This window comes from Stegostoma tigrinum, chromosome 22, assembly GCF_030684315.1.
Source record: "Stegostoma tigrinum isolate sSteTig4 chromosome 22, sSteTig4.hap1, whole genome shotgun sequence".
Taxonomy (NCBI): domain Eukaryota; kingdom Metazoa; phylum Chordata; class Chondrichthyes; order Orectolobiformes; family Stegostomatidae; genus Stegostoma; species Stegostoma tigrinum.
This window is the reverse complement of record NC_081375.1, coordinates 27,375,074-27,402,063: the sequence shown is the minus strand read 5'-3', so window position 1 is coordinate 27,402,063 and position 26,990 is coordinate 27,375,074. Positions and strand designations below refer to the sequence as shown.

General features: G+C 39.3%; 2 protein-coding genes across 6 annotated transcripts in view; both read left to right on the top strand.

Moving 5' to 3' along the window:
- The window catches only part of fasn (fatty acid synthase), an 84,350-nt gene extending 67,411 nt beyond the window's left edge, over positions 1-16,939 (top strand). For both annotated transcript variants that reach the window (XM_048555027.2, XM_048555028.2), the window contains exons 35-43: positions 1,229-1,320; positions 2,248-2,399; positions 4,400-4,645; positions 6,583-6,771; positions 8,104-8,328; positions 10,303-10,523; positions 11,676-11,774; positions 12,989-13,240; positions 15,014-16,939. In XM_048555027.2, coding sequence (XP_048410984.2) covers positions 1,229-1,320; positions 2,248-2,399; positions 4,400-4,645; positions 6,583-6,771; positions 8,104-8,328; positions 10,303-10,523; positions 11,676-11,774; positions 12,989-13,240; positions 15,014-15,151 — 1,614 coding nt within the window. In that variant the 3' untranslated portion in view covers positions 15,152-16,939. The remainder of the gene's footprint in view (positions 1-1,228; positions 1,321-2,247; positions 2,400-4,399; positions 4,646-6,582; positions 6,772-8,103; positions 8,329-10,302; positions 10,524-11,675; positions 11,775-12,988; positions 13,241-15,013) is intronic.
- Positions 16,940-22,129: 5,190 nt separating this feature from the next.
- dus1l (dihydrouridine synthase 1-like (S. cerevisiae)) overlaps positions 22,130-26,990 on the top strand; it is a 63,066-nt gene continuing 58,205 nt past the window's right edge. Inside the window, exons 1-4 of one of the 4 annotated variants that reach the window (XM_048555030.2) lie at positions 22,146-22,239; positions 23,092-23,209; positions 25,265-25,513; positions 26,694-26,802. In XM_048555030.2, coding sequence (XP_048410987.1) covers positions 25,277-25,513; positions 26,694-26,802 — 346 coding nt within the window. In that variant the 5' untranslated portion in view covers positions 22,146-22,239; positions 23,092-23,209; positions 25,265-25,276. Of the gene's footprint in view, positions 22,240-23,091; positions 23,210-25,264; positions 25,514-26,693; positions 26,803-26,990 lie in introns of all 4 variants that reach the window. The other 3 variants (XM_059653714.1, XM_048555029.2, XM_048555031.2) reach the window with 3 other exon arrangements.

Here is a 26,990-nt window from a genome sequence, read left to right as displayed (position 1 = left end):
AGCTCAGTCATTTCAGCTCCAGAATATCTCTATCTCCGCAGGGGCTCTTCAGGGTTGTATCCTAGGCCCAACCATCTTCGGCTGCTTGATCACTGACCCTCTCTCTCTTATAAGTCAGAAATGAGGATGTTCACTGATGATTGCCCAGTGTTTATCACCAAATGTGACACCTTAGATACTAAAGTAGTCTGAGTCCGTATATAGACAGACTTGGACAACATCCAGGCTTGGGCTGTTAAGTGGCAAGTAATATTTGTGCCATACAAATGCCCAGTAATTGACCATCTTCAAGAAGAGAGAATCTAACTGTTGACTGTCAGTTAATATCATTGTTGAATCCCCTTGCCATCAATATCCTGGGGTTTGTCATTGGCCACAAACTGAACTGGAACAGCTATATAAATATTGCGACGACAAGAATAGGTTAGAGACTATAAAATCTATGACAACTAATTCATCCACTGACTCCCCATTTGCTTGGATCAGTAAAGCTCCAACAATCTTGGCATCATCCAGGACTAAGCAGCTTGCTTGATTGGCACCGTATCTATTGGCTTCAATATACACTCCTTTTTCACCTCCACACACAGCAGCAGCAGCAACAGTGTGTTCCATCTTCAAGATGCACTGCAGTAATTCAACAAGGCCCCTCTGAAATCAGCTTTCCAACCCGGGATCTCTTCTACCTAGAAGGGCCAGGGTAGCAGATGCTCAGGAACACCACCAACTGCAAATTCTCCTCCAAATCACACACCATCTTAACTCGGAAATATATCACTGTTTCTCCAGTGTCACTGGGTTAAAAGTCCTGGAATTCTCTTCCCAAGTGGCTTCAAAGACTGCAGCGGTTCGAGAAGGCAGTCCGCTACCACCTTTTCCAGGGCGTTTAGGAATGTGCATTAAATGCTGACCTAGTGCACAACACTTACATCCCACGAATGAATAAAAACAAATTCCTACACAACAATCTAGTTTAAACTTTTTAAAATCTAACTGCTACCAGTGTGGAATGTAGCTTCCCTATGTGGATGTGTGCCCTAATCATAGAATGATGGGGGAGTGGAAATCTGAATTGAACAATGTTCCTGCAATTTCTGCTGCCCGCTTTTGAATTTGAATCAAATTGGAAGTTTCGATAGTGATGAGATTGTGCCCACGTTAATATACTGCCCAGTTTATTCCATACCTTGAAATTTCCTGGCATTTAATTTGGATTTTTCTCCCACAGGTCTTAAAAGATGGCATGTTGGAGAATTTGACTCCTAACCTCTTCAAGGATGTTAATCAGCCCAAGTACAATGGCACAATTCACCTGGACAGGCAAGTGAACAGAAAAGATCTTTGGAAAAAAGTTTGTGATTTATAGAAGATTTTGAAAATCACCTGATCTCAGTTATAGTAAATAAACTTGAGAACTTTTGGGATATTTAATTCCTTCATTCACTGCATTTTACCTTTGCCTGGTCAAACTGGTCAATGAAGATCATGAGAGCCAGATCACTGCTGTTGCATCCATTTTTTTTAGTAATTGGTGGAATTAATATGGCTTGTTGGTTCTATCATGATCAACCATATGACCAATAAGAGTAGAATTCACACTGGATTTCATTTTTCTCCTTAAATAGTGGAGGCAGCTTTTCCCAGTCCTGCTCCTTCCTTTATGGCACAGTAGCTCAGTGGTTAGCACTGCAGCCTCATAGGACTAGAAACCTGGGTTCAGTTTCACACTTGGACAACCACCTGTGTGGAGTGTGCACATTTCCCCCCAGTCTCTGTGTGCAGTTCCTCTAGGTGCTCCAGTTTCCTCCTACAGTCCAGAGATGTGTAGGTTATGTGGATTGGCCATGCTAAATTGCCCGTAGTGTCCAGGGATGTGCAGGCCAGGTGGATTAGCCATGGGAAATGCAGGGATATGGGGATATACATTTCTAATTTGAGATATTATAATAACAAAAAGTAGAATATGTAAAATAATTTGCAGGGACATTGTGAGTATTCTGCAGCACAACATGTAACTGAATTGACCATCATAAGAAAAGTCAAATCATGACAATATACATTGTACTTGTACAATCATCCATGCTAATCGGTAATCCTTCCCTTTGATATTCACTATTGTGTGATTTAAGTATAGCTTGACTTTTTCTTCTCTGTATAATTTTTAGTGCTTATTTTAACTTTACTATATAGGTTTTTCATTCAAGTTTAATGCAGCCAATAAGATATTGTTACAATTTTCTTCTTTAGGGTCAGTAGGGAGAAATGCACGGCACTTGATTATTTTGTTGTCTTCTCTTCTGTGAGCTGTGGCTATGGTGTTGCTGGGCAGACTAACTATGGTTTTGCAAATTCTGCCATGGAACGTATCTGTGAGCAGAGATGCCGAGATGGCCTGGCAGGTACGTGCTATATGTTTGGAACAGATCTGTCCCACTTTTCCTTTAGGAATTTTCCTGAATCTTAAAGAAACTGAAGGTATTTGTTTTGAAGCGAATATATTCAAATTTATTAGCCTGGCATTTGCTGCTGAGTTTAACAGCACTCCCCATTATTAATGTTCCACCACAAGTTGAAGACTAAGTTGTGAGTTATACTAGTTGCTTGGAAATTTGTGCTGGTATGACATTAGCCTCAATTTGTTTTAAAATAACACAAGTGCTCCAGCCTCCCCATGAATTGAGTGAGGTCGCTACATTTCCTCATGAAGTACCTGTTTAAAATTGTCAATCTCTCTGGTCCACAAAGAGAAAATTTAAACTGTAGTATGTTAATTTTCCAGGTAATGAATTGTTAACAGATGATGAGACCATAAGACACAGGAGTGGAAGTAAGGCCATTCAGCCCATCGAGTCCACTGCCATTTAAATCATGGCTGATGGGCATTTCAAATCCACTTCCCTGCACTCTTCCCCGTAGCCCTTGATTCGTTGTGAGATCAAGAATTTATCAATCTCTGCCTTGACGGCATTTAACGTCCCGGCCTCCACTGCACTCCGTGGCAATGAATTCCACAAGCCCACCACTCTCTGGCTGAAGAAACGTCCCCTCATTTCCATTTTAAATTTACCCCCTCTAATTCTAAGGCTGATGCTTTGAGTTTAAAATTTGTACAAGATTTTTACTCTCCCAATCTGCTTATTCTTTCCCTTTTGCTTCTCTTTATGATTAGATTAGATTTCCTACAGTGTGGAAACAGGCCCTTCAGCCCAACAAGTCCACACTGTCCCTTGAAGCAACCCACCCAGACCCATCCCCTGACAACCCCCACACCCCTGAAAACTACAGACAATTTAGCATGGCCAATCTACCTAACCTGCACATCTTTGGACTGTGGGAGGAAACCGGAGCACCCAGAGGAAACCCACGCAGACACAGGGAGAATGTGCAAACTCCACATAGACAGTGGCCCGAGGCAGGAATCGAACCCGGGTCCCTGGCGCTGTGAGGCTGCAGTGCTAACCACTGAGCCAAATTTACGTTCCCAGCGTGACTTTAATTCATCCTGTGCTGTCAGTCCACTATTCCTAGCTCAGTGGTTAAGAACGTACATTCTTGCTTCCCTTTCTCCTGCTACCCTCACCCCCTCAGGAAAAAAGTCTGGGCTTTTTTGTTAAAATCCATTTTCAGTCATTTGTATTTATTCAATTGTTCTTGAAAATTGCAGTTTTCTGTCGAACTTTAACAATAACCAGTTTCCAACGAAGAGCAGGATTTCAATTAATTTAATATATGCACATTTAATTATGGTGAAAGAATCGTTACCTAATCTGCGTTTTCTCCACTTGCCAGGGGAAGACCTTATGATTGAATTTTTTCACTTTTTTTTCTGTTGTACCAGCTGTTCATAACTGGGGTAATAGAATTGGGCAAAGCGCAGAAATAATTGAGAAAGAATATCCCAAAATAAACTGGGAACTCCACGTGTGGCTGCAAGACACTTTGTTACTCCCTGTTTTAAGTATAATGCAGTCGACCTTTATCAGATCCACCCCTATCTCAAAGGAAAACATTTCCTCGATCTGTTTATCCATCCTTAAAAATGAAAATGCAACTGCCACCTTTGACATGTCAATAAATCAATAACAAATAAATATAACCCCTTGTGTAAATCATAAGACAAGGTTGAAATCATAAATAAAGACTAAAAGTACTGTAAATTGTGAGGCTAACTTTTCTGAGATTGTCATAACCAAGAACAACAGAGGTTAGGAAGGAAGGGAAATTAAAGGAGTCGCAGCCATGTAACTGAAAACACTTTTGAGATAGTTAACAACTGGTAGCTCCTTTTATAGAAACGTTTCAATGAGGCAATTGAAAAGCATAAAAGAACAAAAAGTTGAAAATCTCTAAAGATGTTTTGAGCATTTACTGCAACTTACAAAGAATATCTGTGTCTCAGGCCTAGCCATACAGTGGGGCGCCATTGGCGATGTGGGTGTCATCTTGGAAACCATGGGCGACAATGACACTGTAATTGGTGGAACTTTGCCTCAGAAGATCAACTCCTGTTTAGAAGTTCTAGACCACTTCCTGAACCAGTCTCATCCGGTCATGTGCAGTTTTGTCCTTGCACAGAAAGCAGTAGTTGTAAAGGCTGATGGCAGTGGTCAACGGGACCTTATTGAGGCTGTGGCCCACATACTTGGTAAGCTTTTTGGATATGAATCGTATTGTAGAATGCATTGTATGGAAAAACATCCCATCTTGTTCATCCCTGTAACAGTGAATTTTATTTTAGGCATTATCCAGTAATGTAGAACCGGTTGCTATTGTTTCAATAATAAACGGTTAATTTTAACTCCTTTATAATTCTAAAATAAGTATTCACAGTAAGTGAATGCAGTTTTGCAAAATGAGCTGTTTTAGTTTGCTTATGCAACAACATAGCTAATTAAACTGGCTTCTCAAGTATTGAATAAAAGTACCTGTAGAATTAATTTATATGAAAAAATGGCAAAACACCTCTGCTATTTGAATACAGAACAAAGTTGCACATTGCAAAAGAGATAGCAACAATCTGCTGTTCCAAATTGCTGTAGGCGATAACTTGATTTCGTGTCATCTTGATTTAATTTACTTAAGAAATACTGAATTAAAATGTGCTTCACATTTTCTTACTTATTTTAGAACTTTGCAAATGAGCCTTCTAAGGGTAGAAACATTTGTAAAGATTGAATCATGTGATATAAGAAGAAGCAATTTTTAAAATAGTGTTCTCCCCAAATTCTCCAACCCTCTCATTTAAAAAGATATTGGGGGTATAGTTTAACTTTGACCTGGGCACAAAATAGGTGGTTGCTGCTTTCTACATATCCAGACTAATTTTATTTTCCATTGACTTTGGGGGAAATCGGGCTGAGTCTACAATATTGAGTTAATACATTGACACTTATTTATATGCTGGACTAAAGTTCAACTTTACATTTGAGCCTCAACTACTTTTGCTCCTTGTTGGAGTAGGACCCCCTAAGAGCTTTGCTGCTCTGTAGGCTTTATTTGTGCTGGCAAAGCTTAAAGCTCTTTGGGTGAATCACAGTGACAAACTTGACTGTTTCTTCATCCAGCATCCTGAGATACGGGCTTTGTTCCTTCAGATAAACCGATCGTGCTGAGACCACTTGCAGTGTCTTAGTTCTGCAGCACTGGAAAGTGTGCAAAAATTAATTATAAGAATGTTACCAAGACTAGAAGGCCTGACTTGTAAGGAGAGGCTAGATAGGTTGGGACTTGTTTCTTTCCCCCCAGCGTGCAGGAGGTTGAGGGGTGGCCTTGTAAAAGTTTATAAAATCGTGAGGGGCGTAGCTAAGGTGAATAGCCAACAGCCTTTTCCCCATGCTAGGGGAGTCCAAAACTAGAGGGCACAGGTTTAAGGTGAGAGTGGGCAAGACTTAAAAAGGAGGGGTAACTTTTTGACACAGAGGGTGGTGTGTATATGGAATGAGTTGCCAGAGGAAGTGGTGGAGCCGGATACAATTACAACGTTTAAAAGACATTTAGACAACTATATGGATAGTAAGATGGGCCAAATGCAAGTGAATGGAATTAGTTTGGGTCAGAAAACCTGGTCAGCATGGACAGTTTTGGGCCGAAGGGCCTATTTCAGTGTTGTATGCATCTGTGATTCTACCTAATATCAGTTATGTCAACACCACCATTCCTGAGAATTGATTCTGGCATTATCTTGATCTGCACTTAGATATTAGGGGAATCTAACAGAAAACTTTAAATGCCATCCATTGACAGGTATTCATAACTACAATCAGCAAACATCATTCGTGAATCCATGTGTCATAAAGCATAAGTTACCTGACTTTTGATTTTTAGAGATATATCTTTATAGCCATCATTATAGCATTTCTAACTAATCCTGATCAGGTGACCAGATGTTTACTATTAACACAACATTTGTACGTCTCTTACTGATTCTGAGGAACAGATGTTGGTTGACAAAAATTATGTTTTCACTTGTTTGATTTGGGCTGTTGGAGTAAGGCTTTGTTCTTTCTCTCTTCTCCCCCCACTCTTCTTCCCCCCTCCCTCCCTCCCCCCACCTCCCCACCCCTTCTCTCTCTCACCCCAAAGGTGCACGGGACATCAATGGTTTAAACCCAGATACAACACTTGCTGATCTTGGTCTGGATTCACTGATGGCAGTGGAAGTACGACAAACACTTGAGAGGGATTATGAAATCGTCATGACGATGAGAGAAATTCGACAACTCACCATTAATAAATTACGTGAACTGGTGAATAAATCTGGCAGTGCAGGAGGTAGGAATTTAGAAACATTGATATGTTCTCTGCTTCAAGATAGATTTTGCTGTTTTGGCAAAACTGAGGATACATGCCTGTGATGTGAATGTGCCTGTACTTGTAGCACATTTTGGCTATACTCATGTTATGTAATGACCAGCTTTTAATTTTCAGTAGCCTTGAAACCCAGGAAAGATTTAGCTAATGGCAAACTTGGCAGAGAGATGTAAAATCAGTCAACGTAGCTCACTTGATTGGACTGCAGCTTGTTGTAAAAGGGGAAGTTGTAGCAGCAAATTACTTCTTAGCAAGACCCACTTGGTAATATTTAACCTTGACTGAGATGTCAGAGGTCTGTTGCAGTAGCTGCAACAAAGTAGGATTAAAATGGAAGTCCAACCCTCAGCAAAAGCACATTTGCCAGTTAAATGGAAGAAGCTTTGTGACCAAGTCGATGCAGGTTCTCGGCCTTTTTCAAGAACCTGGGCCAAGCCAAAGCACTTTGAGCTACGAAGAACAGGAATAAGAGTAGATCACTTAGCCTTTTGAGTTCATTCCATCATTCTGTTAGACCCTGGTTGATCTCTCACAAAACTCCACTTCTCTGGCCTTTTGCCGCAGCTGTAGATACGTGTATTTAGTAGAAATCTTGGTCGTGGTTATTTCAGTTTTTATGTGAGAGGGAGGTCCATTGTCCCTCCACCCTTCGAATGGATAGAATGTTTGCTAATTTCATTCTTTACTGGGCTAGAAGGAAAAGTGAGTATGCTCCCACTTTGTAGCTTTCTGTAATGGGCCCATCGAAAAAGAATTTGGCACAAATGGAGACTGTAATTGCAGCATATCTGGAAGGTAGCATTTGATGCACCTCAAAAACTCATGGCTCTTTTTTCACACGAATTTTCATTGTCGCTCCCTTGAATATCATGTTTTTCTTGAAAATGCAGGTGATGATCAATCATACATTAATCTGCTCCAGACTGTTCTTTTTCTTTCTTTAAACTGGAGGGTTAGCGTACATCTTCTCTGCCACTATATAATAATAAATATGTAATCATCATGTGACAAAAGTTTGTGTCCAAAAATGAAATGTTCCTTGATATTCAGATAGTTAGTTATAGTATTTATTTTATTAATATTTTAGTGTCACGTGAATAGATTTGAGTTTTCTTTGAGAAATTTATTCTCACATTATTCAAATATTCATTGTTTATTGCTGTTGTGTAAATATTGTGAACTTCCAACCTAACAGGTTTATCTTTTTAAAAACTGCAGTACAGTTAGGCATTAAGAAGCAATGCAAATGTTCTTCCCCTTACTGTGGATAATCTGTGCTTATCTTTTGTACAGAATCAAAGCCCACACCTCTGTCACCGGTAGACTCGCAGTTGAAAGATTTGGACCTTAATGTGCTCCTTGTCAATCCTGAAGGATCTACCATTGCCAAGCTAAATAACGTAGAAAGCAATGAACGACCTCTCTTCTTTGTGCACCCAATTGAGGGGTCAGTTGAGGCGTTCAAAGCACTTGCATCCAAAGTCAGCATTCCCTGCTATGGCCTACAGTGCACGCAAGGTACAGGACCATTGTTTTCCATCTCTATCAGCTTGGACAAATCTTAGGAGCTATTTCACCAAATACAGCTCACTCAAACATTTTCAAATTCTAGAGTTATTATCGTGTCAGCTTATTTTGTTGTGATCACTTCCATCTGATTTCTGAGTTTGTATAAAAACTGTTTTTAAAAAAAAAACATAAATGGTCAAAATAGTGGCCTTCAAAAAGGAGATGAAAACCAATTCAACAAAAGTAAACATGGACTAGTTTTCCTGTTTCATTAAAATATTCTGGCAGGTTAATCTGTGTCGCTTGCCAGCAATTACAGAGCAGCCAGTTTTGAACTTAAAAAAGACTAATTGCTGTTAACCAAGTTTTGTCATTTAAATTGCCCCTGCAGTGTGCTAAACCAGAGATAAACAGGTGTCCTCTGCATCCAGATCACTATGGTATATAAGGCCATAAGATGTTGGAGCAGACTTATGCCATTCAGCCCATTGAGTCTGCTCCATCATTCAATAAGACCATGCCTGATGTTGATACCCTTCAACTCGACTTACCTGCCTTCGTTCCCATGGCCCTAATTTCTTGACTGATTTAAAATCTGTCTATCTCCACCTTTGACAGACTTAATTATCTAGGTTCTACAGCCCTCTGTGGTAAAATATTCCACAGATTCACTACCATCTAAAAATCTTCTCCTCTTTGCCTTAAATGGACAACCCTTTTGCTCTGAGATTGTGGCCATTAGCCCTAGATTCTGCCGTAATCTCTTTGTTTACTGTGTCAAATCACCAAAGAATCTTGTATGTTTCAATAAGGTTGCCTCTTACCTACTAAATGCCAATGAGTGCAGGCCCAGCCTACTCAGCTTTTTCTCTTAAGACAGCCCATCCATACTTGGGATCAGCCTATTTGAATCTAGACTGCCTTCAATGACTGTATGCCTGCCCTAAAGGCCCAGAGTTTTCCCATTATTTCAGGTATGATCTGACCAGTGCCTTGTATTGCTTTAGCAAGACTTTCCTATTTTATACTCCTTTTTTCCCTTAAAATAAAGGCCAGCATTCCATTTGCCTTTCCTATTTCCTCCTGAACTTGTATATGAACTCGCAATCTGTATAGCTGTCTACAGTCTTTCTCCATTTGAATAATATTCTGCTGCTGTACTCTTCTTGTGGCATGACATGATATTTTCCCACATGTTTCATTGCCCCAAGCTTTTGCCCACTTGCCAGACCTGCCTATATTGCTGCCAGTTTACCAATTGTCTTTCCATCTGTTTTTGTCATCACAAGTTTGGCTATAGCGCAATTCACTTTCCTCATCCAAGTATATGGCATATGTAAAATTTATTACTGATCCCTGTGGCACTCCTAGCTACAAGTTATCACTTGGAAAATACCTCCTTATTCCAACTCCTTTTAGTTAGACAATCCTTTATTCATGCTATTATACAACACCAGCACCGTGAACTCATCTTATTCCAATGTGTGGTAACTCTTCAAATGCCTTCTGAAAGTCCAAATATATTAGAACCACTGGTTCACGTGTGATATATTTCCCTTGCCCCGACTCTAACTTTGATAGAACAAAGGCAGCAACTTGATGGGAACACCACCACATTCTGGTGAATCTCCTCAGTGCTGTCTCTAGTGCAATCAGATCCTTCCTATACTGTAGCAATTAATGGTTCAAGAAGTTAAGCCACCACCACCTGCTCTAGGGCAATTAATGACAGGCAGTAAATGTTGGTCTGGCTTGTGACTGAATTGCTGGTCTTGCGAGAATTAAAGTGGGTTGCTGTTTTGAATGAGGTGAACAAGAAATTCAGTGTCACTGTCATTTTCATTGCCCCACTGAATTCCTTAGAGGAAGCTCAGAGAGCTGCATATTTTGGTGACGAATTGCACATGAAATAGACTGGGGCCTGAAAACTCTGGATTGTTGCATTGCATTGCATTAATCTAGTGTGTATTTTTTTTGGTGTAGCTGCACCACTGGATAGCATTCCGAACTTGGCTTCCTATTATCTTGGCTGTATTAAACAAGTTCAGCCTGAGGGGCCCTACAGAATTGCTGGTTACTCGTTTGGGGCTTGTGTGGCATTTGAAATTTGCACACAGCTGCAAGCACAAGCGAACATGCCTCGTCCTGTTGACTGCCTGATCTTACTTGACGGCTCCCACTCGTATGTGGCTTCCTATACCCAGGTATCACATTGTCTAAGACTCACCTCAGTGTTTTCTGTTAAACAACGTGCGTGTCATTTGTTTGGTGGAGCTACTCTTGCCCTCCCCACCCCTTTCACTTGTTGTTACATCTCTTCATAAAGTTGCTGCTCGTCTGTCAATTTTTTTTTCAATTTTAGTAAAGGCACAAGCCTGAAACCACCTCCATTAAACAGTTAATTGACTTGCTGAGCGTTTATGATGATTTCTAATCTGCAGTATTTTCCCACTTTATACATACTCGTCCTGACTTCCTTGTCCATTGACTTTGATTGTAAATAGTTTTTAACTCATTATTGGATCATTTAAGGGAAGCAGCAACGGTGTGTAATACTGCTGGAACTGATTCTGTCCCCCGTGTTTCTCTTAAGTCTGACTATTTTGTGTTGTTGTTATGGAAAGTTTTAAACCATATTACTGGTTAACAGCAACTGCATAACTAAGATAATTAGTTGATGACTGTGCTTTATATTTGACCGTTCACAAAATTATTTTAATACAATTATGCCTGAATCCCACATGACAAGAAAGAACTGCAGATGTTGCAGATTTGAAATAAAATTGAAAATACTGGAGAAACTCAGCAGGTCTAGCAGCATCTGTGGAGAGAGGAACAGAGTTAACATTTTGAATCCAAAATGATTCCCCATTGGAACCTAGGAAGAGGCTTGAATATAGAGGTGTCAATGTGGTATTTTGTGCCCTACAGAAGCACGTGGTAGTGATGGTAATGGTGCCCCTGAACAGTGAGAGTATTAACAGTAGTGTGGAAGAGATATAGATGAAGAGTAATGTGAGTAGTGGTGTTTATGTATACACCAACTATTTACACCTAGTCGTCTTATATATCTCTTCCCTACTACCATTAATGCTCATTTCACCTTTTGTTCAGGGACACCTTTTACCAGTCGTTTCACTTGCTCCATTCCCATTTTTCTTTTATGTAAAGTCTCCCATTTTTCCAGCCCCTTCCAGTTGTGAAGAAGAATCATATTGGACTGGAAACATTAACTCTTTCTCTATCAACAGATGCTGTCAGATCTGCTGAGTTTCTCTAGCACTTTTTCTGCTTTTACATCCAGTTCATTTTGCTATGATCAACAGTTATATTCTTTGCTCTTCCTGGATTTCTAGAGTTACAAAGCAAAACTGACGACTGGAAATGATGCTGAAGCAGAAACCAAAGCAATGTGTGCATTTGTTGGACAGTTCACAAACACAGAACATAACAAGGTAGGGACTGAGCATATTTCAAAGAAAACACAATCTGTGGGAATAGGAGATGAATGAGCACAAGATGTTTAATCTGTGAGAAATGTGTATTGGCAATACACAATGTGTATGGCCACGTCTATTCCCACATGCACCTAATTTATTTTGATGTACCTATAAATTTTCCTTGGTATGGCCAGACAGTTGTGACTGAAAGGGTGTGGTGACCTGATAATTCTGCTTTGATCTCTTAAGTTTGCTTGCTTCTAATAATGAGAAGGAATACGATTTCGACCTGAGTATGATGTACTTTGATTTTTACTTCCTTCAATACCTAGCTTAGTTGCTTTGTTAGTAATTTGTAGCAAAGCGCGTCAAATCCACACTTACTTAGTGCCATAGCAACAAATGGCACTGAGACCTGCTACTGTGTTAATGTCCCTGTGACTTTTCATGTGAAGTTACAACGTGCAAGCTGGAAAAACCATAGGAGGAATTTATCCCCTTTGCTTTTTGTATGCGGAGGTAGCTCTAAACACTGACAGAGCTATGTTTTGCCAGAAGTAGCAAGAGGTTCTTTTGATACAATTGGAAGAAATGTTTAGCATCACTGGAATGTGATTATTCCAAATTAAATGAAGATCAAATGTTAAACCAGAATCTAGTGCTAGATATGCAAGTAAACTGGGTTCTGAAACTTCATTGGAAATTTCATAGTAATTAACCACAACATAAACAAATCTTCCCTTTTTCTAAACATCCCTTGACAACATGGTTTTGACCAGGAAGTAAAATTATGTTGGTAGCTGCTTGTTTCATTTAACTTCAGGGGGCAGCACTGGGCACAGTGGTTAGCACTGCTGCCTCAGAGTCAGGAGCCCAGGTTCAATACCACCCTCTGGCGACAGTGTTGAGTTGGCATATTCTCCCCATGTGCAGGTTTGGTGGATTAGCGTGGGAAAGACAGGGTTATGGGGGGGGGGTTTGCCTGGGTGGGATGTTCTTCGGACAGTTGGTGTGGACTGTGTGGGCCAAATGGCCTGCTTCTGCACTGTAGGGATTCTATGATTCTTTGTTTGCATTATTCTGCAAATAATCAGGACAATTTCAATCTTGTTTGAGTGACTGAAATGTAAAAATATTTTGAGTGACAGTAGTGTTAAATCATATTCCTGCACAGTGGCCTGATACTCTTAGATTAGAATTAATTAACTTTACACTGTTTCTTCTTACAGCTCTTTGAGAAATTGCTGCCACTGGAGAACTTGCAAGCAAGGGTCAATGCAGTTGTTGATATGATCACCACAAACCATAAAAGCATCAACCGTAACACGCTTAGTTTTGCTGCTACTGCTTTCTACTACAAGCTTAAAGCAGCAGACGAATACATACCAGCTTCTAAATTTGGTGGAAACATCACATTATTGCGAGCAAAGACCACTCATGAACTTCAAGAGGGTATGGGTGGAGACTACCAACTCTCTGAGGTAAGCTGTTGTTCTTTGGAAACATGTATTTCACTCCTCATTCCAGTTGAATTGCTTTTTCTATGGGTTTGTTTAAAATTAAAACTTCAATCTTCAGTCAAAAATCCTGGACTATTAACAACATTGTGGGTATCCTTACACAAAATGGACTGCAGCGGTTTGAGCATGCAGCTCACTGCCTGCCACCTTCTCCAAGGACAGTTAAGGATGGTCAATAAGTAATAGCCGAGCCAGCAAAGCTCACATCCTGGGAAATACTTGTTTAATTTTTTTTGGACAAGCTTGCGGTTTCAGAGGCAGAGCTTACATTTTGACTTATTGGCAGAGTGAGGAATGCAAAAATCGAACTCATTCATTCCTCCAAATGTATTGATTCGAGTCTTTCCCACTGAATATGCAGATAGACATAGTGATTTCATGTGTTTGGGGAGAGCCATTTCTAGCAAGACCAACATTTATTGCCCATCTTTAATTGCCTTTGAGAGGGCGACACTGAACTGTCTGCTTGAATGGCTGCCATCTGGTGAAAGTACTTCCAAGCTACTGTTTACAGAGGAAGAGAGTTCCAAGAGTTTTACTGCATCAATGTTAAAGGAATGGCGATGTATTTCCAAGCTAAGTTAGAGTTGTGATGTGGAAGAAGAATTTGCAAAGTGGTACTATTCAAAGGTATCTGCCGCCCTTGCCCTTCTATGGAGTAGGAGTGGTGGGTTTAGCAGATGCTGTCATAAGAGGCTTAGTGAGTTGCTGCAGAGCATCTTTTAGACAATATGCGCAGTGTGTACTGCGTGTCAGTCGTGAAGGGACTATGTTTATGGTGGTGGTTGAACTGCCAATTAAATAGGTTCTTCGATAGATTCATTAAAATCATACTTCAGGGAAAGAGGCCATTCAGCCCATCATGTCTGCACCAATCTACTGTACAGCATCCCACCCAGACCCAGTGCCCCCACTCTATCTCCGTGACCCCACAATTACCACAGCTAATCCACCTAACCTGCACCTCCCTGGACAGTATGTGCAATTTAGCATTGGCCAGTCCACCTCACCTTTCAGATTCTCCTTTTCTGCAACCAGCCAGTGGATTCTCCCAATTACCAAGTTATTTTGTAGGTTGGGGGTCTCAAGCGCACGCTATTCGTGAATACGTTGGTGTGTACTTTTTTTCCACTCAAGTGACAAGATAGATGGTGAGGTAGCCTACTTCAACTCCACATCTCCCAAAAATTTTTTTGAATGCATTATTCCAATACCTGAATATTAACCTCTTCATCTGATTCCGTATCCAATATTTATAAGCCTGTTGCAGTGAAATCGCTTCACAAATGCTCTTAATATGTACATTCCAGGGGCTGATATTTTGGTTAGAACTCTGCAGAAGCACTGAGCTGATGGTTCACTGTGTAAAGTGTATTATTTAGATGTAAATTAGAAGACCATTCACCTGGGCTCACATTGTCAGTTGAAGTAATTCTGTTGTCAATGTCTGAGCTGTGGAGACAAAAAAAAGTGGTGCTCTTAGTAATTTTTGAGCAAGAAGTTTTAGCACATAGTTAGAAGCACTGTTGGGTTGGGTCGGTATTATGTAATGAAACTCTAACGTAATGTGAATGCAAAATGCCTTTAACCAAATTTCATATGTAAAGCTGACATTGCCTCCACTCCTATCAGTTTGCCCTCAGGCAGGTTAGATTACAGTAATCCTCGCAGTATATTTCTATAGAATATGTAATAAATTTTGTTAATATTTCCAACTCATTCTTTCACTTCCAGGTTTGTGATGGAAAGGTCTTAATTCACGTAATTGAAGGAGATCATTGGACATTCTTAAAGGGAGCGTCAGTCGATTCTGTCGTCAGCATAATTCACAACACTTTGGCAGAGCCACGAGTTGCTGCCCGGGAGGGCTGAAAAAAAACGATTTATATGTTGACCAATCAGCCACGTTTCCTGGCGTGTGCAATAGATTGTACAGCTGTCGAGTCTTTTCACACAATGATGTTGCAAAAACTGTAATTTTACATTGGCTTAGTTGCAGTAAATATAGTACTTAACGGAGAAACTGGTACATAGCTGGACCAAAATGGGCAAACAAGAAAAAACTGACTGATCTATTTCTGAGACATTCATTGTCTATGAGGAAATAGAAGCTGATGATACTGCAGTTTTTGATTTGTCCAGTTGAATAGCTTGTAAAACAACAATGTAATGTGGAACCTACCAAGAGCATGATCCATTCCTGTATTTTTTTTTCACAAAAGTAATGTTTATAATTTTTTTCTTTCAAATTGTAAACTATTTGTGTTTTGTGTGAGGAATTAAATAAAGGTCAAATCTGACATTTTTAGTATGAAGTCTGGTGTTGCAAAAAAAGGGTAAATTAGAACTGTTACATGTGAAATAGTTCCGATGTTAAGTGCCTGGCTCTGAATCAGAAGGTACAGAATTTGAGTCCCAGGAATCTCTTGTCAGTTTGATTCATCTGTCCAGAACAAATGAAGCCATTGGATGAAACAATAAGTGAGCTTGGCCACAGTGCTGGGGAAGAAATAGGCCCCTTTATCCTTGGGCTGTACCAATGGCAGCATCTGATAGCAAATGACAGTTGTAACAAAACCAATAATTTGGAGTCTCACGGCTTTGGAGGTGAAAGGTGCAAGAAACTGGGGACAGGGGGTGCTGGCCGAAGTCTTTTACTAAAGCAACGGATGACACCTAGTCAGAATTGTAAAACTTCTGCCTGGAGAATCCATGGCTGATTAATTGGGAAGCAGCAGAAAATGTTTATTTTCCTCCTTTTTAATACTTGTCATTGCCCCCTCAAAAGAACTGGGTCCGATCATTAGCAAATGTTTCTGCACTCTTAAATAATTTGCAAATTCAACAGAATAGCCATCTACAAAACCTAAGTCACACACAGGAGTCTCTAATTCAAAACAAGGGACTTAAATGATGTGAGCATTTTAAATGGCCAATTAATGATTCTGCGTTTTGTAAAAAGCTGCAGTGAATCAGGAAAGCACCAATGTGTATGTTGCATGTGTAAAGGTCATCCACCTACAGAATTCCTTTTAATTGTTAAAATGTTCACTTTTGAAAATGTTGACCTTTAAAGTGGTACTACATAATCTGTTTTTAAACATAATACGCCAAATAGTTTTACATGGAGGGATGAACTTTCATTAAGTCATGGAAGTGGTTAGATCCTGCTGTTTGACATGTCATTGGCAAATGCTCATCTTTGAATTTGTTTCGTGTATTCTGTGACTTATCACATTTTACCCTGGTTTTGTAAAACAACTGCTTTAGGCCATATTCATGGCAGACATTTTTGTGGTAATAAAAAGCAATGTCTGGTTTAAAGTCCAATTAAAGAACAGAATAATGATTTAAGAATGACTTTTTAGGAGGAATCTCACTTAATTATATATTTGAAAGGATTACGTAGCATGTCAATTTTTTGACAGTGCAGTACCTGTGCCATTAAAACTGCTATTTCCAAGTGAGGATGTAATTAAATTTGACTAACTACAAAGCTTAATTTCTATCTGCTCCTCTGTCCCAGGTATCCTGACTGCTGTAGATTATGATCATACAAGACAAATTGTAGTTATAATATGTATTATTCTAGCCAAGGCATTGCAATTTGTAGCATCAAATATCAAATAAAACTTCAAATCACTTTCAATTTAAATTAAATGGTTATCTCTGATTCTAATTTGTTACCAGTTTTATCCTTTTTTTTTCAGAATTTCTTCCTCTGATGAGGTTTTAATTTTTTTGGCTTGTTTTCTGAATTGCACTTGAATGAGTTGCAGCGTCATCTTTAATGAATTGTAGCCTAAAGCTAATTTATTGTGATACAGTCAAACAAGACCTAGTAAATTTCCTTCGAGATTTGACTAGTATACTGTGATTGAACCTTTCAATCTATTCATCATAATCACAATTTTTTTTATCACTGCCAGAGTGAGGCAAAATTATGTTCAGCGTTGCCAAGGAAGTCAGCAAGTGAAAGTGCCTGATAAAGTTGTGATAGACCATCGAAGCTGTCTTTTTAACAAAGATTAGTCAAGGTTTCATGGTAGGAAGTGGGGTGGGGGGGGGGGGGGAATCTCCTTGCACTCTATTTGTTGTCTGTTGTTATACAACTAATTCATTGAGGGAAAAACTTGTCCCAGAGAGAAATTTGCAAAAGAAAACATTGAAAGAAATCTGCCTGCCCAACTGCCTGATGTTGGTAAGGCTGTAGGGAGATAATCAGTCTATAACAACTATCATCAGCCTATTCTAGATGCACTCTATAATGAAGGCAATTGATCTTTGAAGAGACTGCAGCATGATTTAATGTTTCCTTTCGATTAGTTCCATGTTTGTCCTGCACAGCACCATTTCACTTTTTAAAACAAACCTTTGACGAGGTTTGAGGAAATCTGACTGGGCCAGTTCCACTTTGTGCTTCAAAGTCAATTTTTTTTCTCGGAAAATGTCAAAGGAACCTCAAGATAACCAAACTATATATATTCCAAGTGAAACAATTGCAGAATCTTGAGACACAATCAGCAGCCTGCAATATCTCTTGTATGTAATGCCCCAGTTTATTTATCCCCATCTTTGGATCTCCTCATCACCTTGTCCTGACCTGCTCTCTAAATGTAGTCACCAGTCTCTTTGCAATGGTAATAAAAACCATCAATTGAGATGTAAATTTTCTACTGTCAGTATTGAGTGAAATATCAGGAGCTACGTCCATGATATTTGTTATGCTATTGGCTCTTTGAAGATGATTATGGAACAGCTTCATGACTCTTTCCGTAAATAGATTGCATTAGCTCTCGATCTGAAATGTCCTGTGCAATAGTTAACTCATGCACAACTGTTACAACCAGGTGCGTAGACATGAACTGACCTCTGTTCAACTTTCCATGTTGATCACAACAAAGGTTTAAGTTTTTTTTTCTGCACACAACTGTACATCTTTTGTATTACAAAAATAGTTAACTATTTCTGTTGTGATCATAAGCCAATCAACAAGGTTTTCATGAATCAAAAATAAGGGCAAATTTGTTAACTGTTAAACCAGAAGAAAATAATAAAATGGAATAGTAAACATACAGTCTTTAAGTTACTTGGGTGCTCACAAATACCTGTAGAAAATTATGGGGCAATAGATTCCCATCATAACACCTCAAAGACTAGCAAAGGGTCCCAAACCATACACTTTTTGTGACCCTTTGTTAGTCCTTGAGATGTTATGATTCCAGCTGACCTATTAGTTGAAATGTCAGATCCCAGATTGAAATATGGCTTGAAAGATCATGTTTGGGCTTTAACAAGGTGTTCTCCCACTAAAACGCAAGCATGCATTGTTTTTTAAACAATAAAACAAAATTATCAAGGAAAAGATAAAACAGAATAGCTAAAAGAGCCCTAGCACACAGTAAAAGTATGACCCCATTAGTCCTCAAGTTTTTTTTTAAACACTTGTACAGTATTCACCAGAATTCTTTTCTCTAACACCTCAATAGATTTACAGTAACTGTGACCTTAACTCTTAGACTGGAATCTCCAAAAGCTTATTCCCGAAGCTTGGATACAGTTATGTTTAAATAAAATAAACGATGTCCTCTTTGGGTTTTGTTCCAACACATCCAGTTTGGGACTATTGCTAACTCTTAACTCTGAGATAATCATGTTTACAATGTTCTCCCTGTTTCTGAGGAGGACTACTCTTTAGATGCATCTCCGTGCAAAATATTCAGTGCCCAAAACACAGTATTACTGAAATGAAAGTCTCTCTTGTCTCTACTGTGGGCTTTTCCTCTAAGCTTTAAGAAACTCTTCAGTTCAGAAATTTCTAACAAAAACTTTGAGAAACAAATATCTACATTAATAAATTGTCAAATCATAAAGTAAACAGAAATCCATTGTGCAGTCAAAGTAGTCTGCTCAAACTGTTTTAAAATAAATTACCATGGCTACAGAAATACATGTTAATTATTGATTTCAGATGCACAAAGAAACCTAAATATTACTTACTCAAAATCCAAACATAAAGAGAACGATATTCTAATTTGTGTACATCAGATAGTTTATGTCACACAAGCATAAGATTTTAAGCTGAGATTGATCTTGATAGTTGGTTTCTAGGATGCACTCAGTTATGATCGATATGGCAGCTATTGAAAATTCTCAATTTGCAGAGTTGTTTCTCTCAGATCACCTTTTACAGAACTGGACACCACTTCCAAAGGGGGAAAATAAAAGAGTTCTTATTCTTGATGTTACTGCAAATTCCTTGAGGATATTCCATGTCTCTAGGTTTGTGACCCTCTACAGCAACAATCACAGGCTTACAGTCCTGGCTTCCCAGAGATGGACCACTTCATTGTGTCAAAACTGGTTGTTTGCAGATGATGAGAACAATCCATTTTGAGTTTCCAGGGTGCATTGTCAGAGATCTCCTGTGAGCCTTTAGATTGTGGGTGGGGTTTATTCCTCTTTGCATCATGAGTTTGCAATTTAAGTCTTTGTTCTTTTTGTGATATCTGATGTCTGGAGTGAAAAGTCTCATTCCTACAGTCTTTTGCAGGTCTCATAATTTGGTAGCTAATTTAAAGTGTCTTAGATAATTATTAACCTTTTCTCAACTCCAAAGCTGTTCAACCCAGAGAAAAAGCCAGTAATACATAGACGTGAATGTACTGATAATGCTGAAGCTCTAATTGTATTTCGAAGGTTGAATCCAATGAGTATGTCTCATTTGCGAAGGTTAGTCAATGAGTTTGAATAATTACTACTGAGGATTTTATATCATCATGACACAGCAATAAATCCAAAGTGCAGGACCAGAGTGTGGAGGTGAATAAAAAATGTGGAAACTTGGAATCAGGCTCTAAAGCTACCAAACTAAATGTTGAATCGTAGAGGCTGCAGGGTCCCCAAGCAGAAATGAGATGTTGTTCTTTGAGTTTGCATTGTGGCTCACTGGGACACTGCAGCAACCCTGTGACAGAAATAACACAGTGTGGAAGTTCACGGCCATTTTTACAGATAGAATAGAACAGTACAGCACAGTACAGGCCCTTCGGCCCACAATGTAGTGCCAAACTTTACCCTAATCCTAAGGTCTATCTAACTTCCACTCCTACCTTATACTATCATCCACATATCTAATAGTCGCTTAAATGCCCCAAATGAGGCCGACTCCATTACCCTCTCCGGCAATGCATTCCACGCCCCTACCACTCTGAGTAAAAAACCTACCTCTGACATCTTCCCGATATCTACCCCCACTCACTTTAAAACTACACCCTCTCGTAATAGCTACCTTCAGCCTAGGAAAAAGTCTCTGGCTGTCCACTCTATCCATACATCTGATCATTTTGTACACCTCTATCAAGTGAACTCTCATCCCTCGTTATTCTAAAGAGCCTAGCCCTAGCTCTCTGAACCTTTCCTCGTAAGACCTTCCCTCCATTCCAGGCAACATCCTGGCAAATCTCCTCTGCACCCCCTCTAACACCTCCACATCTACCACGTGGAGGCGACCAGAACTGGACACAACACTCCAGATGTGGCCAAACTAGGCCCCCGTATAGCTGGAGCATATCTTCACGGCTCCTGAACTCAATCCCTTTTAATGAAAGCTAATACACTATATGCCTTCTTAACAGTTCTATCCACCTGGGCGGCAGCCCTCAGGAAACCGTGAACATGAACCCCAAGATCCCCCTGCTCCTCTGCACTGCCAAGAATCTTTCCGTTAACCCTGTGTTCTGCTTTCAAATTTTTCCTTTCAAACTGAATCACCTCACACTTTTCAGTATCCTGCAAAGAAGTCACCCAGTCTGCATTTAGTCTCCCCAAAATAGAGATAACTACATTGTGAACAGTGAATGCTGTAGACTATATTGAATGAAGTGGGCGTGAATCGCTGCTTTACCTAGAAGTTATATCTAGAGCATTGGATAAGGAGGATAGAGGAAGTAAACTGGATGTTAAACTTTCTGCAATTGCATGGGAGGGTCCTGTGGGCGTGGGGAGTATTGGGAAATAGAGGAAGATTAGAAGAGTCACCAGACTTTAAATGTTAACTCGGCTTTCTCCCCACAGATGCTATCAGACCTGCAGAGTTTCTCCAGCAATTTCTGTTTTTGTTTCATAACTCCAGCATCCGCAGATTTTTGTTTTATTTTAGTGTATATTTTATAAGCTTATGAAAGAACAGGTCGGTTAATTTACGGAGTATGTAATTCAATTTGTTGTCATCCTGAAACTGGTCATGACGATAGCTATTTCTTTGCTTCATCGGAGACAGCCGTGTCATACAATTCTGCCCAAGCACAGATTGCAATAAAATTGAAAATTGACTTGCTCCCGTAATCAAGAGTAAAATACTGCGGATGTGGAAATCTTAATTAAAAGCAGATTTGCTGGAGAAATTCCAAAGTTCTGTGGGGGGCATGTGTGGGGACAGAAACAGATTACTGTTTCGATTCCAATGTGACTAAATAGTTAAGCTGGTTTTTAACTTATGAAAAATGTTGCAGGTGCAGAGACATTTGTACCACTAACTTAATGTAGCTTAATGTTCCCCCACATTTATGAATTTGATACTATAAATACGACTTGTACCTCAAGCTTAATGGAATTATTTTGCTCATAAGACTTGTTCTTTCTCCTGAGTTATGGACATTCTAATATGCAAAGGATATCGATGGTGATCCACAATTCCTCCCATCAATAATCCAAGAAATGGGGATGAAATTAAAATCCCAGTTTAATAAATGAATAATCTTTTCGTAACATCGTAGCTGTCTTTGGATGAGAAGTTCCAAGTCAGTCGATGTAATTCCCTGCGCGGCCAGTGCGGGTGCTGCAGCCGCCGGACTGAATGAGCTTGAGGGGTTTGGGTTTCCAGTCGGAACCGTGAAGGTGAGGGACCGGTCGGTGGACAGAATTTGGGAGCGGAACCAAAGCCAGGAGCAGGTGAGAAGGTAAGAAGGGAGAAGAGAGAGAAAAAATGAAACTTGCAGGGGAGAGCGGGATAAAGAATTACAGAGAGAAAGGCAGTGTAATAATACCAGGCAGTGGGGTAAGAAGAGGTGGAGACGTAAAGGAGAAGGGGAGGCAGAAAGAAAGGCTGGCGTTGAAATAGCGCCGAGCTTACGCGATCTCAGGATACCCCAAAGCCCTTAACAGTGATAATGAAATACTTCTATTCAATAAAATAGTATCGTCACTATTATAATCCAAAAAATGTAGCAGGTAGTTCGTGCACAACAGGATCCCACACTCAGCAATATGATAAACACCAAATTATTATTTTCTGGCGATGTTGGTGGAGGAATAAATACTGGTCAGGATGCTGGGAGAACTCATCCGCTCTTTGAGAAGTGACATGTGGGAAGGAAAAGCTGGAATGTGCCTTATGGCCCACTGTCACTTGTGGCAGTGCAGCTTTGTTGCTGTGTCAGGAGTAGGACTTGAAATCTCAAGCATTGGATCCGAAGAAATGGACGCTCTGATTAGGAGGGAGGGAGCGATAGTGAAAAGGAGAGATGAGACGGAAAAACGTGAAGAACAGACATCTTGTGCTAAACGTTTTCAAAATAACAATGCTCACCCACTCCATCTGTCTTGATTGACTGGTCCTGACTGCTTTCTGTTTCATTTAAGTGAACAAAATCTTAACAGCTATAACTGGAACATTGTAGAAAACTCTATGCCCCAAACTATTTAGTAGGTATTAGGTAATTGGTTATACAATATGATTTTGTTAATAAAGTGCAATTATAAACCATAAAAGCAAACTTTTTTCTTGACCATGGTTGGTGCGACAAAAACAGAATTTGCTGGAACAGCTTAGCAGACCTGGCAGTATCTGTGGAGAGAAATCAAAGTTAACATTTCGGGTCTAGGGACCATTCCTCTGAAATTTTGGATGGAAGCTAAAATGCTGGAAATGTAAGTTTTTTTCTTCAGGATAAATGAATGTCTCCCATTAGTTAATGGGTCTTGTATTAAGATGACAAGAACAGAACAGAATTGTTATACAAGCTTATTACATTATGTGAAGTTTTCATCATATGTCGGTATTGAGGGCAAAACTAATAAAGTTTATAATGGGATTTGATGAGGGAAAATTCAGATTGCAGCTGAAGGGCTATCCAGGGACAGTCGATGGAGTGATCTACTAATATTTGGACTCATGTCACATACCAATGAATTTATTTCAAATGTGGCAAATGTCTGCACAATTAACAAATTCCTTGACTTAAAAGGTGCAAGTTTGTATGCATCTGTGACAAAATTGCTTTTAGTGTTGTTACATCAACGATTATAACATAATTAGTTTGTTCAAAGCAATTTGCATTAAAGAAAATATGTGATTGTAAATACTCCAGTCTACATCAATAATTATTTGCAGAAGTGGCAAGTGTGAAAGCAATCTGACTACTTATTCTTAAAATGTTTCTAAAATGCTGCTCCTATTATTTTGAAAGTCTAATAAACGTAGAGTGCTTCCTGTGTAAATAATTCAACAGACAGTTCCTTAAAATGTTATCACGTATTGGTAATTATTACCCTGATTAGCCTTGATATTTCTCAGTGTATTCATTTTGTTGGGACATTAGCAAGAATCTGTGTATTGTCTAGAAACTGCCACAATGTAAAATTGAACCATTTTGCAACAAATTTGGACCTTTTCAGTATGTTTTCCCAATTTGGAAATTAGAGTTGGCAAAAGATAATTAAGTAGTGGCCTAAATAACTCGGTCAAGTTTGTGGTAAATGTCTAAGGTTTTGGAGTCGATCTGTAGCTTGGGTTGTGGGTGTTGAGGTTGGTTGGCTCGCCAAGCTGGTTTGTTGTTCTGCAGATGTTCTGTTTCTGGTGGTAGATGTGTCAGATGATGGGTTCAAGCAATTCTGTATGACTGAATACAGTCTAGGCCTGGCATATAGAACATAGAACATAGAACAGTACAGCACAGTACAGGCCCTTTGCCCCATGATGTTGTGCTGACCTATTATCCTACTAACATCAAACTTCCCTGCATACCCTACATTTTACTATTCTCCATGTGCGTATCCAAAAGTTGCTTAATAGCCTCTAAAGTATCTGACTCCACTACCACTGCCGGCAGCACATTCCACACTCCCGCCACTCTCTGTGTAAAGAGCCTACCTCTGACATCTCCCCTATACCTTCTTCCAGTCACCTTAAAATTATGCCCCCTCGTAATAGTCATTTCCGCCCTGGGAAAAAGTATCTCCAATTCTCTAACCTTCAATTCACAGGCTGAATCCTACAAATAAATTCCTTTCATATGCCCCATGAACCCCACTGTAGACTTTCTCATCTTTGCTCAATTGTGCACAAAGATCGATTCAATATTGATAATTTTCAAAGTTCCAGGCTAAGAGACTTAGAGGAGTCTGCTCTAGGTGTGTCATGAATCCCAGTCGGGGAATTTGCTTTTCTGGCTTGTCAGACTAGGAAAGTTTGAAGAGCTGAGCTTGAAGCTTCCCAGTTTTGTTGTAGTGACTTAATTGGGAAGAGAATGATCATAATCACCCCCCACTTTTACACAGGTCATCACAAAATGCATAATTGTATAGTTGTTAATTAGACCACCAAAATGACTAACTTGCCTGACTAACTGCTTTTCAGGACAAATGTAAATCACATAAGGTTTCGTTAGTTAAAAACAAAAACACTTATTTATGGTTGCACTTAACTTTAGCAAGCAATGGTGAAACAAAAAGGTTTCCAATTTATTCAACTTAAACTATATTCCTTCTAAACCCCAGTGAGCTATCTTGTGTCAGATTTGATATTGTTCATAATAAAAGTAGGAGTGAAATTTCCAGATAAACATGGGCTAAATTTCGATATTCAGATGTATTGTTGTTGGACAGCCAGTTCTTGTTAAGCAGTTTCAGGGATCTGATGTACATGATTATTAAGATCAGGAGTTTAGGGTTTCTTTTCAGACACCATTTTTGTCATTTTCGCAGGCCAAGGCCAGGATGCCTAAACTTCATGGGTTTGATTTCTGGAAGACAACACTGAACAGTGCTCGATATGTGGTTGCTCCAATGGTGGATCAGAGTGAGCTTGCATGGAGGTTACTCAGTCGTCGACATGGTGCCCAACTCTGTTACACTCCCATGCTTCATGCCCAGGTGTTTGTCCGGGATGCAAACTACAGAAAGGAGAATTTGTATAATGAAGTGAATGCAGAGGATCGACCATTAGTTGTTCAGGTATGGAGTCAGCTATAGCAGGATTAAGATTAAATTATCTCATTAATGCTTTAAGCAAGAGAGCAGTTGTATTTTTCGAAACCCTTAAATGGTAATGTCATTCTATTAATGATTTGTATTCAAATATTTGCACAACTTGCAACTGCATTGCCGTGAAAAAAGAGCTTTAAAATATGTTGGAAGTGCTATACTGAAAGTCAGAAAGTGCACACAGTACTCTTACAGGAACATTCTCAACTTTGCTGTTCCATAATTATTTAACTCTCAAATATGTATCCCCGGTTGCTGTTCCTGTCTTGTGGCTTTTTTTCATCCATGAGCTCTATAATCTCGGAATCATTTGCAGTACTTACATTTCTCTTTGAGCGTTTGATCAGATACTGATTGTTTTAGATTTATCCGCATAACTTCATTTATAAATTGTCTTAGTTATCAAAAGCATCTAAATTTTCAATTTCTGCATTTACCCGACTACCTGTTTTGAAAGCTGCAGACTGAGAATTTGCTAATAACAGATATTCTTGCATTCCTTTTGTATGCCTTGATATGCGGCCTATGATATCTTCCCAGCTTGAAAAGTTTCACTGTTGAGGCCAGTTTCCTATCCACTGTCTCACTACATTTTGACAGTTCAATAATTTCAGCAATGAAGACTAAATTGAGTCTATAAAAAAATTATTTGAATTTCTGTCTCAATTCCTGCCTGCAATGTCAGTAATATCTTTTTTAAAAATCCTCAAGGTTAAACTGGGTATTTTTGTGTCTATACTTTACAGAGTTTTATTTTTTTTTTCAGATGTTCTAATCTTTAATTTGTGTTTCCTTGAAACAGAAAGCAGATTTTACTGTTCAGTGGTTTCCAGGTCTTTGCCCTCAGCTAAAAATTTTGATTCTCCAGAATTATTCACAGACCTAGTTTACAAGAATGCCTTAGGGAAGACCTTTGGGATGTAGAGCAAGCATTGCCAACTTTGGCAAGTGGATTTAGTTCACTCATTAACTCGAGTGTAGCAGCAAGAAGAAAGTATGGGCAGGAGGAACAGACATCTGTAGCGGTGCATCAAGATCATCTAATATTCCTAAGCCCAATAACAGAGATACATTACTTATATTTTGGAGGGATTAAGCTGCTTGCAATATATATATTACCTAATGGCTGATTTATTTATTTTTCTCTTAGTTCTGTGCAAATGATCCAGAAGTGTTTGTCCAAGCCTGTCTGCTGGCTCAGGATTACTGCAATGCCATCGATTTGAACTTGGGTTGTCCACAGATGATTGCAAAACGAGGTATTGCAGATCGCTTTTACTTTCTTGATGTGATAAGTTACACTGATGCTGACATGATATAAATAATTACTGACTAACCAGGCAATGGCATCACTACACTGGTTAGCAGTTAGATCTGGCATTTGAGAATTTGCAGGATGAAACAGCAACAGCTTTAGACTTAGCTTTTTGCTGATTGGTCTGTAATG